We start from the raw sequence: 12,261 nt of genomic DNA on the forward strand, positions 1-12,261 counted from the left end.
AGGAGTTAATTCTAATGGGAGAGAACATACCAGAATTTCACTGGCTATAGGGAGCCTCAGTTACCATGGAAAAGGAGGATGAGAAAGCTGGGAAGTTGGTGAAAAAATGAGGCAACTCATTACCTGTTTGTAACCCAGTAAAAGGAATGCCTAATTAGAGCTAGACAAACTCAGCCTTAAATTAATAAACCCAACCAATAAAATCTTCAGGGTGTTCTTCATGGAGGGAAGAGGCAACCGCTACATCTCAAATACTCCTGGCAATGGCTATGGACTGAAAATGGCACCAGTCGCCTCGCTCATTGGCAGCTACAGTGTCAGGCTTCAGGAAGGAGGGCTAGAGAACCCCTCCCCAAGCACTGAGTGCGGAACTCTAAACTCAGTGCTTGGAAGTGGAAGAATTAAGTCAGCCCCGAACCCTGAGGAGTATCTGATGATACTAGAAATTTTAAATGCCTCCTCCAATGGACTAAAAAGATACGCTTCTAACTTTCAATTATCAAAATTATTATCCTCGAGAAAACCGTCCAGTTAAATACTACTAAGACAAGAGTCACAAACATCTTTTAATCAGAAAGCTCAAGTCAGGAAGCTTCCAAGACTGTGAGTCAGGGTGTAGCATTAACTAACATCTGGGAGCACCCTATTCCCCAAGGCAGACACCAAGGGAGATGGAGAGAGCACTTCAAGGACGACACTTAGCACCTTGAAAAATCCCCTTTGAGGAAGCCCTAGAGGAAATGGTTCCCCTTTCAGAGCAAGTAGAGTAGCCGTGATGTAGCTTTGATTCTTTCAGTGTTCTTTTTCCCAATTCATTTGCTAAGATACTCTAATGGCTAAGAGAACCCAGGACACTTGGTGGGATGATGGAAACTTCATTAATCCTAACAGGACTAATACGAAACATTTAGCAACTTCACAGGATTGACTACTTTTAAGATCCCGCTAGACAAAGGAACAGTCATGACCCCTTATACTAATGGTGGACTTACACATACTTACATAAACAAATTCATCAAAACTTATCTTCCCATCTTTATTCCTGTCACCATCCAGCATGAGTTTTTGAATAATTTCTCTCACTTTATATCCTGGTAATGGCATATTGGCCTCCTTGAAAAGCTCATGAAGTTCATAGTCACAGATGAATCCGTTGCTGTTGAGATCTTTGTAAAGAGGGAGAGCAGGCAAAAAAAGGAAAAAAAAATTAGAAGAAATAAGTGAACCTCTTGGAGTAGTCTTATGATGAGCATTTGTCTTCATTTGAGACTCAGTTCCTACTAAGCTCACCTGAACACAGTGTTTGCTCTTCTTGCTGTTTGGTACCTAAGGTTGTTGAAAAAGGAAACGCAAATTTTAACAGAAAGCACAGTTTTACACCATGTTTTCTGTATTTTAAACAATGTATATGTAGCTTCACTTAAAAATAGCATCCCTGGGGTGCCTGGGTGGCTCAGTGGGTTAAAGCCTCTGCCTTCAGCTCAGGTCATGGTCTCAGGGTCCTGGAATCCAGCCCTGCATGGGGCTCTCTGCTCAGCAGGGAGCCTTCTTTCGCCCCCCCCCTCTACCTGCCTCTCTGACTACTTGTGATCTCTCTCTGTCAAATTAAAAAAAAAAAATAGCATCCTTAATACTAACAAAGCAGAGTTGCCTAATAAATTATTTTTCAATCATGAAGCTGACAGGACTTCTAAAAAATAATTAATAGACAACGTACCAATAAAACACCGCCATGGTAGAAAACGGTTTCTGTTGTATCTATTTAGGAGTTTTACGTCCCTCATTCTTCCATTAGTCTGGTAGAACAGTTTATGAATGGATGCTGATTATATTACAAAGCACACCTGAAATTAAACTACCCTCTTCAACACCACTTTTTTCCAAGAGCTAATGTAAATAAATACGGAGTTCATAAAAATAAATGCAGTCCCGAGTAATGCAAATGTTTACCATGACTCTATAAATAACCTTTTTATTTTTGTGCTAGGACCGTTCTAACGGAGTGTATATCTTAAGTGCTGATGATGCTTAGTCTGAAACTATTCAAAATGAAAAAACAAAAAACTGATCAATGACCAGAAGTTAATTTACTAAGAAAGAAGGTTAATGTCCTGAGGGCTGTAATCTCTTGGGCATATATAGTTTTAACAAAACTGGACTTTCACCACAAATTTCAAATACCTACTGTTTCAACAGTGCTTTTCCTTAGGTTCCTCCACTGAATTTCACACATAAATTTATTACAACAAAAGGATACAATCTCAATAGAGAAACCAGAGCACTGTTCAAGAAAATGTATTGTGAAATTAATCTATCTGATACGTTACTTTAAAACCTGACTGGGTGCTGTTCTGGGAATGGGGGTACTGCTGGGATTGATAGAGAAGTCCTGTTATTCTAATGACAACTACTAAGCAAATAACATCTAAGGTGAGGTAAGACTATAAAAATATAATATAATGAAATATAACTTAAGTGCTGTGCTGAAAAATAAAGCAGGGAAAGTGGTCAGACTGGGGGCTAATTTGCCCCCCCCCGCAAGGCTCCTGGCATCCAGTGTCTTGTGCTGCCCCATACCCTACGACACATATGACCCCCTCCCGCAAAACAGAATTATGCAGCTCAAAATGGCAGAGGTCAAGGATGGCCACTTTGACAAGGTTATATTTGAATGAAGACTTACACGAAGCAAGGGAACGAATTGCAGATATCTAGGGGGAAGAGATTTCGAGTAGAGGAAAGAGTAAATGCAAAGTCTGTGATATGGAAGAGTGTCTGATATGGTTTGAGAAGAGCAAAGATCCAGCAGGATTTGAGCAGAGTAAACAGAGGAGAGAGTCAGGGATGAGGCTCGGGAGCTGATCACGTATACTCTTACAGATCATGGAAAGTACTTGGGATTTTTTTTTTTTTTTTTAAGATCCTGCTTATTTATTTGAGAGACAGAGAGAGAGGTCAAAGACAGCAAGAGAGGGCACACATAGGGAGGAGAGAGGAAACAGAATCTCCGCTGAGCAGAGAGACCAATGCGGGCTTGATCCCAGGACCCCAGGATCATGACCTGGGTCGAAGGCAGACGTTCATCGAACTGAGCCACCCCGGTGCCCCTATGTCAGATTTAAACATCAAATCAACAGCATCATGTGGTTATCTCTCTGTACTAAAACACATGGGAGAATTAGTTCTTTTAGTGCCTATACATGGATGCTTAACTGACTGAGTCACCCGGGCGCCCCACAGATCTTATTTTAAGTGTGATCTAAGTGTAATTCATTTCAGCTAATTTTTGTCAACTATTAAAATATTAAATATCCTATGTAAAACCATTTCCGCAATATTTTGAGGGCTGATAAAATTCTATATTTAATTTTAGTGAAGTATATTTGTAGATTCAAACAAATACTCTTAAACGCAATTGGCACATTTAAATCTACCAATTAGAGTATCTATACTTCTCAAACATCATCCCCAAGCTACCCCAAACTTCTGAAAATCATGAATATTCCCTTCGATAAGAGTACTTAATTTCCCTAGGGCACATCTTTGCTTTCTTTGCTTTGAATTAATAAAAGGCCATACATCATTTTCTTTATAAAGTTAAATAGAGGGTTGCCTGTGTGGCTGAGTCCACAGTCATAAAGTGACTGGCTCTTGATTTTAGCTCAGGTCATGATCTCAGGGTCATGAGATCGAGCCCCACATTGGACTCTGTGCTAGGTGTAGACGTGCTTAACATTCTCACTCTTGGGGTGTCTGGGTGGCTCAGTCAGTTAAGCATTTGCCTTCAGCTCAGGTCATGATCCTGGGATCCTGGGATCCAGTCCTGCCTCAGGCTCCTTGCTAAGTGGGGAGCCTGCTTCTCCCTTAAAAAAAAAAGAAAAGATTATCGCTCTTCCTTTCTCTTTCTCTCTCTCTCTCTCCCTCTCTCTCTCTCAAAAAAAAAAAAAAAAGTAAAACCGAGCTCATTACTAGGGTGTAAGCATGGCATACAGAAAGATACACAGCATGGCTGAAAGGATGCAAGTGAGAGTAATGGGACATAGGATTTGCATAAGTCACCTCTCTGGGTCTTCGTTTTCCCACCTGTAAAAGATGTCTTTGGATCAAACGATCCCCAGATTCCCTTTTTGACTCTAACACACTCTGATTCTAAACTTGAGTAGCCAAGACTTCACAAACCACACACACACACGCACACATACACTTTTAAAAATATTGGAGGTGAAATTGTAATACATAATAGAAACAAATATATAATAATAACATTCTGATCACTACTGCATCACATCACCTAAATACAGCATTCCTTCATTTTTAGATCTTTTAGGAAAAGATGGCTTATTCCTTGCCACTATTAAAACTTTGTCCACCTGGGGGGTGCTGGGGTAGCTCAGTTGGTTAAGTGACTGTCTTTGGCTCGGGTCATGATCTCAGGGTCCTGGGACAGAGACCCAGCATCTCCCTTTTCCTCTGCGGCTCCCCCTACTTGTGCTGTCTCATGCTTTCTCTCTGTCAAATAAATAAAAATAAAAAAGTCTTTAAAAAAACAAAACAACACAACTTTGTCCACTTGGCAATTTCTGATAGAAAAATATTTTATGGGCTGCCTGGGTGGGGTGGCTCACTAGGTTAAGTTGCCAGCTCTTGATTTTGGCTCATGATGTTGGGGTCCTGTGTCAGACTCCACACTCAGCATGGGGTCTACTTGACATTCGCTCCCTCACCCTCTGCCCCTCCCACTCATGCTCTCTCTCTCTCTCTCTTAAATTAATAAACAAATCTTTTAAAAATATTTTAAAAATATTTTTAAAATATTTGTTAAAAGATTTAAAATATTTTTAAAAGATTTGTTTATTAATGTATTCTACTTTACCCTGACTTCTGAAATGATGTATCTGAGCATAATTTATTTTATTTATTTTTTATTTTTTTAAAAGATTTGATTTATTTATTTGACAGAGAGAGATCACAAGTAGGCAGAGAGGCAAGCAGAGAGAGAGGAGGAAGCAGGCTCTTTGCTCAGCGGAGAGCCCAATGCGGGGCTTGATCTCCGGATGCTGGGATCATGACCTGAGCCGAAAGCAGAGGTTTTAACCCACTGAGCCATCCAGGTGCCCCAATTTTTTTTTTAAAAGATTTATTTATTTATTTGGCAGAGAGAAAGGGAACACAAGCAGGGGGAGAGGGAGAGGGAGATGCAGGCCCCCCTGACCAGGGAGCCTGCTGTGGGGCTCAAACCCAGGACCTTGGGATCATGACCCAAGCAGAAGGCAGACGCTTAATGACTGAGCCACCCGGGTGCCCCTCTGAGCATAATTTAACCTGTGATTGACTCCAGTTTTGACCTAGCATAGAACAGGTGCTTAATTGTTCCTTTTGTATTCTCAGTGATCTAACAGAAGCAGAAGGCAGAGATTTTTAAAATAAGTATTGGAGAACGGTGAATTCAAAACGACCTGAAACCAACCAGGGCGCTGAGAGTCTAGGCCATTTCGCAGGTTATCAGCCTTAGGTAGAATAGAGATGTAGGCAATGAAGAGAATTAACATTTGCCTGAGCCCTTTCTGAAATAACCTGTTGGGCATTAATTAGAAGACAGCTCACTGACATGATTAAAAGATGCCAGGAAGTACCCACCCTAAAATATAACTAACATAAAATAACCACGTGTAGAAACTCCATTTTGAAGTAAGAGTGGTAATACACAGATGCTGTTAGTAACCGACAGGACCATTTTAAAGGGGGCTGGAGGGGCAGGACTTGGTCAGAATGCAGCAATCTTCCTTATTAGGTTGTAAATCTTTTGACCTCAACCCCAGTACGTGGCCCAGTCCCTTGCATGTAACAGGCGATGGGAAAAGACCATTTTTTGTAGGACTACTGATTCTCAGGTATTAACCAGGAAAAGAATGTTCTAATCTAATGAGCATTTTAAAAACAGAATTAAACAAACAATAAGGAACACATACAGAAATAGTACTGAAAGACCGAATGGCAATTCACCAGGAAACCATAACGACAGAAATATCCCTTAAATAACATTCAATCTCATTCCCTTTGTTCTAATCCTGTCCCCACCCTGGCAGCCTTCAGATCTGTAATTTGGTTTTCTAAGTGAACACACCCACAGAGGAGTACCCTGGTAGAAAACCAGTGATGGCTGTCAGGTCAGGAGTTCCGTTCTAAATGTAGAAACCTGCTTTGTTTGTATTAAGAAATACCGTGTGCACTTGGTTGGCAGAAGGCAGCCTCCAGAGCAAATGGAGAACCTACTGTGTGGCCAGCACTAAGCTAGACACCAGAGATACAGAAATTAATGACATTTTACATATTTTAAAAGTTTTGGGGTGCCTGGGTGGCTCAGCTGTTAAGCGTCTGCCTTCAGCTCAGGTCATGATCCCGAAGTCCAAGGATCGGTCCCTGCTCCGCGGGAAGCCTGCTTCTCCCTCTCCCACTCCCGCTGCTTGTGTTCCCTCTCTCACTGTCTCTCTCTGTCAAATAAATAAATAAAATCTTAAAAAAAAAAAGTTTTACCTACTCTGCTGTTTTCCTATAATTTATCAGCAGATCGTATTACCTCCCGTAATCAAAGACATTTTAGTGTTAGTACTAGTAAATTAGAGCCAGCCTTTCTTAGAACTCCTAAATCGTATCTTTTTGAAGACAACAATTTCAATTTCAATAAAAAGGCAGAGGGAGCCTAAAAAGGCAGCTTGCAATTAATTTTACAAAATCTCCCAGCTGGAAAAGTACTTGAAAGACAAAATAGGGTGCAATTATTTTTAAAGAGTTTTATGCTAATTTTATTTCCAATCCCCAGCCAAAACACGCGCGCGCGCGCACACACACACACACACACACACCCTTAAACTATTATCAGAGATCTAATACGCTGTGCTTTGGAAAGCCAGAAAATCAAATAGCACAATGGCATTTTAGAAAGCTTCCATCTTATCGGTGACATTATTACTGGGAGCCCAAAACGAGGTTTGGCGGTGATCTTTTTCTATTCGGAGTTTTGACATAAACATGAGAATTTAATAATAAACTGACCCCCAAAACACAGACCTGGATTGAAAACAGTCTGAACAATTAGAAACTAACATCACAACGTCCTGGCAATAATGGCAGCCCTCTATTTTCTCATTAAAGCTGCCGATATTCTGGAAGCCCTTTCTGGCTCATTTGCCACATCTTCATTAAACTACACATTGGCATGGGGTCAAACAGGTTCTGCATTTCGAAGACTCCTATTTTCAACTGCCTGATAAGCTAGATACTTACTATCCTATAGCCTGTACTATCTAGAGCATTCTTAATGCTTCTGTGGAAGCAAGTCTCAACTTTTGGGTTCAGAAAATAGGGTCAGTTAGGAAGTCGACATTAACAAATGGCAGGAAAAAAAGAAACTCCAGACACATCCCCGCTGAACAAAGTTCCCGCAGAAAGTAAACAGCTAAACATTCAGGCCACTGACCAAGTGTTCTTCTTTTTAAAGAAAAATCACTACACTTAAAAAAAGAAAAATCACCAGCAGGCTCCCAGTGCTAAACCGAGAGGCCTGTCTTTCATACTGGCTGCTGAATTCCTCAGAAAGGAACCAACTGTTTGTAACAACAGATTCTTTCTGTCTGTTGCTCTGTCTCTGTGTGTGTGTGTGTGTGTGTCTGATGACACGTGTAAGTTCACATCTGCATTCTGTTTTAAAAGAAACCCCATTATGCTCTTGTACCAAGTATTATTTAAAATGCCAGTTAACTCTCTCAACACCCTCCCCCAAGTAACCTTAAAGTAAATAAACTTATTATACAGCCGTGTTCCTGCAGAAGTTTGAATCACACCAAGAATGCATATCCTTAAAAGGAAATGTTTTCCCTCCCCTTGCATCCTGTTATTTAAGCTATTTTAAGCACTTGTCTGGAGAACGCTGAGCCAGAATTCAAGTGGTTTTGATTTTAGCTGTTCTACACTGCCCATGTCCAGGTGGTACGAGGCGAAATCTATCACTTCAAATGCATCTTTTGGAGTGCTACTTCGTCTTATAAATCTGACAGTAAGAAAGGCTGGGATTTCCTTTGACCCCCAAGTTCTGTGTGTGTGTGTGTGTGTGTGTGTGTTGCTTTAACCATCCTTGAATCAGTCTAAATCCAGTGTCTCAAGAAAGAGGTTGCATATGTGTGTCCTCATCTGTAACACACATGCAACCTCTTCACTAACCCATCACGGACAGTGCGCATTAGGACTTAAAGAAGAAAACCAATCAAGTACAGATCCACATCCTTTCAGAAAAGCTGGGTTTAAAGTTCCATTTAGTTTAACCAACATATCCCAAACTTTTTCACACTAAAAAAAACAAAAAACAAAAACTAAAACCAAAGACAAAAGGAATCTATGTGTCTAACAGGAATGGATTTACACACGTGTACACATGCACATACGCCATCTCCAATGCCCGCGAAAGCACACGAAGTATTGACTTGGAAGACTCAGCCAAAAGACTTGTGTAGAAGAATTTAGGTTATATTCTATCCTAAGATCTAAGCAGTAAAGTCGAGCTTTCATTAGGCATTAAAACTTCAGAAAAGGCAGCTGCTAAACGTCTCCAGATGCTTCACTAAACGTGAGTTTTGCCTTTCACAGCTTACACCTTTTGAGGTAGCTCATTCCAGCAAATAGAAGAGACAGTTTAATGAGTCCCAGCTCAGGGTAGAAGTGAGGTCGCTATCGAAGAGTTCATCCTAATGGTGGATCCTCAAAGGTGGAGGTCAAGGACGGCTGAAGGCCAGGCAAGATTAGAAGGCTGAAACCAGGCAATCAAAAATGTCACCTATCGATCATTTTCCAACTGAAAATTTCCAGCAAGTTTGGCCACCGGTTCCCACCTGCTGCAACTCTCCCGCTTTAAAAGTACACACACATCTCCACACACGTGTGCTCTTGCTCTGAAGCCCACCCATCCACATGTGTGTACGTCTCCAATCTTCCACACCCCCAGAACATGGTCTGCAGACCATCCCAAGGCCTTCATCTTCAACAGTCAGTCCACTGAGAATTAGCCAGATGGCTGAGTGAAATAGCACTGGTTAGTTTATTTTTTTGGCTGGCCTGTAGGTTTTATTTTTTAAGTCATAATTAAACAAATATGCACTGGTGGACTTTTATTGAACACTAAAAGTAAATTAAACTAAACCACTGTGCCTTTTGTGGTATCATCCTGATGTGGGTTTTATGTACTACAGAATATCAAATAATTGGAAACAACTCAACTTCCTGAGAGGAGAAAATCACCATAACCAAAACGTTTTGACTTCGGGTGGTAGGCAGCCACAGAGGGATATACCCACAGTATTCCTCGTCATTTATGAAACCCCGTTATTCTTTTATTTCAAAGTGCTGAATTTGTGGGGGCTTTTTATGCTTTTTTGTTTTGTTTTGTTTTAAAGCTCAGTAGCAATTGCTTAGGAGAGAAAAAAGTCAGATGTCAGTGTTTGTGGGACTAAAGCCAATCTGAAAAGATTTACATTACGTGAATTTATCTCCATGACAAGTAATCATCCAAATGACTTCTAGCTTCCATAACAAGATTAAATTCTCAGATTGTGTAAGACATTTTATAGTCGGTAAAATATTTACTTCCTAAGTACTCTGAAAGTTTTATTTATTCTTCTTTAGAAAGAACTTATGCAGCATTTACATTAATAGGGAAACATTATGAAGTAGGAAAAAAAAAAAAACCAAAACCAGAGCCAAGGCTTCTGCTATCCTTGTGGGATATACTGGAAACAAATGTTGAGAAAATTAAAATAATTAAATGAAAATATACTGCTGGGAGCTTAACACTAAGCAGGTGCAGAAAGTGAGTGAAAGGATAACTTTAAGTCTTAATACTCCATTTATTGCTAGTAAAGAGAATTTCAAAGCACTATTAATTGATTGGACAAAACCTATGGTTAGTGGTAATTACAGAGATTTTCCTCACACGCTGTGATTTTGCTGAATTTCTAAAGAGATAATCAAGGCTATTATTGTTAATAGATGGGAAAAATCACATAATGATTTCCATATTTTGTCACAACTGAACAGAGACAAAGTGGTCCTCCCTGCCTCCCCCCACCAATAAGAAAGCATTGTCCTTGATAGGAAAGCAAGTTCTAGAGCTTGTTTTGTCAAATCAAGTTTTTCCCTGAAGGAAGAAAAAAAAAAAAAAAGATTCCCATAACACCTTTGACAGCTGCCTGAGGGCTCCGTAACTAATAACTACAAACTACAAAGATTTTAAAGGAAAAAAATCAAAAGATTCAGCTGGGTCTTTAAACACTTTTGGAAAAGACAGACTCCACACAAGCCTTTATTATGCCGAAAAAATATATATATAAATTTTATGTGCTATAATGTGATGGCCAAAACCTCTAGCAATAAATTCCACCATGATGAAAATCTTCATAACAAAGGCCCTTTTATTTTTTAATTTAATTTTATTATTATTTTTTAAAGATTTTATTTATTTATTTGACAGAGAGAGAGAGATCAAGATCACAAGTAGGCAGAGAGGCCGGCAGAGAGAGAGGAGGAAGCAGGCTCCCCACCGAGCAGAGAGCCCGATGCGGGGCTCCATCCCAGGACCCTGAGATCATGACCTGAGCCGAAGGCAGAGGCTTAACCACTGAGCCACCCAGGCACCCTGACAAAGGCCCTTTTAGTTTACAGTGGGTAATAACAAAGTCCTAGTATGTGAAAAGACTATGTGTAATTCCTAGGGATTCAGTCAATTAAATATTTATTGTGAACCTAACATGTGTGCAACACTGAGCCAGATACTGAATAATATATAGAGCAGGCAGAAATTGGGGACTCCAGAATTTCCACATAGAGCACACAGAGTAATAAGAGCCTGCATATCTTAGGAATGAATATGTGCCTGTTAGGGACATCAACAGCATGTATGGTCTGATCTTGTGCCTTTGGGAATCTCTTTGTCTACCCTACCCCCTCCAAGATGTAGGATTTAAAATAAGACAGTAGTTCTACCATGACCCTTTCTTGCAGTCCAAGTTGATCTCTCACGTAGGGCAATTTAACCCTGGTTCCTCCATGGCAACAACTGGTGAGCGCTCTTCATGTCATTAAAGCTTGTCAGGAGCGATGAAGCTCTTTTCCTGATTAAGAGTATTCAGTTCTGTCAGGTAAGCCACAACTGAATAGCTCGACATTCTAAAAAGATACTGCACACAATTATTTCCAAGATGCTTCTCACGAGAACAAGGCCTGTATTCAATAATAAACTTTTTTTTTTTTTTTTTTTTAAAGGAAGCAAGGCCTTAAAGATTCAATAATGGCCATAGTAAGTCCTGGTCTTAGCCAAACTTCTATTCATAAAGAAACAAATGAGCCTGTCCCCAGCAATGAGGGAGGATTATAAGGGAAAAAAAAGAAGGTTCAAAGGGTATGCAATCCTGAACAATTCTGATAAGGCTATTTCTACAGAGCAATGAGATTTTAAAAAATTTGCAGCCAACAATTCACCAGCTTGTTTTCTCCTACTCAATCTTGTATCAGACTGATAGTACTCTTTCTTATAGTAGGTAGTATCTATGGCCAGTTAACAGGTTGCTTTTTTTTTTTTTTAACATACACACACAGAAAAGTGTGTTAGAATAAGGTCTATCCATTTTTTTCTACTTAGAATTCTGATGAGATTGTGAAGAGTCACTTTGGTTGTGGGAGCGGTCATTATTCTTCCCAAGGCAAGCTGTTACTTACTAAAAGCCTTCACAAAAAATGTTGGCCTTGAGTCTATGGGAATAGAGATGTAAGCTTCCTTACTTTTCATTAATGAGATTTGCATCACAGGTCCCAGAGTCAAGTCTGATTTAAATAACAAATCATTATGATCTAACTTTATACCTTTTCATCAAGGAGACACCAAATAGTAGTTTACCTCTCTAAGCCCATGTTGACTCATGTGAGTACACATGTCAATAATCGGTTCTTACCCTGTTTTCTCACTAGCTTTGACTGATTTGACCTGAGCACTGAAATTTGGAATATAAATACTACAAACTCCATAGCAGCTAAATTCTAAGACATGTTCAATGAGGTTTAAAGAAAAACCAGATGGCATGCTAGGTCTTCCCATGTAATGCTGATACTAGAACATAATGTGAGAAAACAGAATGGGCTGCGTTATCCAAAGGCATAGTAGATCAATGGAAAATGCAAGAAAGCCAAGCTAATGAGGTAAAGCTAAAACATCATCTAATC

At 39.9% G+C, this 12,261-nt stretch overlaps 1 protein-coding gene across 2 annotated transcripts in view; it reads right to left on the reverse strand.

Annotated features, from left to right (window-relative positions):
- PLS3 (plastin 3) overlaps positions 1 to 12,261 on the reverse strand; it is an 83,674-nt gene that overhangs the window by 24,122 nt on the left and 47,291 nt on the right. The window contains exons 1-2 of one of the 2 annotated variants that reach the window (XM_045068236.1): positions 1,291 to 1,326; positions 1,003 to 1,166 (exon numbers count right to left, since the gene is read on the reverse strand). In XM_045068236.1, coding sequence (XP_044924171.1) covers positions 1,003 to 1,104 — 102 coding nt within the window. In that variant the 5' untranslated portion in view covers positions 1,105 to 1,166; positions 1,291 to 1,326. Of the gene's footprint in view, positions 1 to 1,002; positions 1,167 to 1,290; positions 1,327 to 12,261 lie in introns of those variants that run through there. The other variant, XM_004777538.3, reaches the window with a different exon arrangement.

The sequence above is a fragment of the Mustela putorius genome, unplaced genomic scaffold (genome assembly GCF_011764305.1).
Source record: "Mustela putorius furo isolate JIRA1106 unplaced genomic scaffold, ASM1176430v1.1 tig00003901_pilon_pilon_pilon, whole genome shotgun sequence".
In the NCBI taxonomy this organism is placed as follows: Eukaryota; Metazoa; Chordata; class Mammalia; order Carnivora; family Mustelidae; genus Mustela; species Mustela putorius.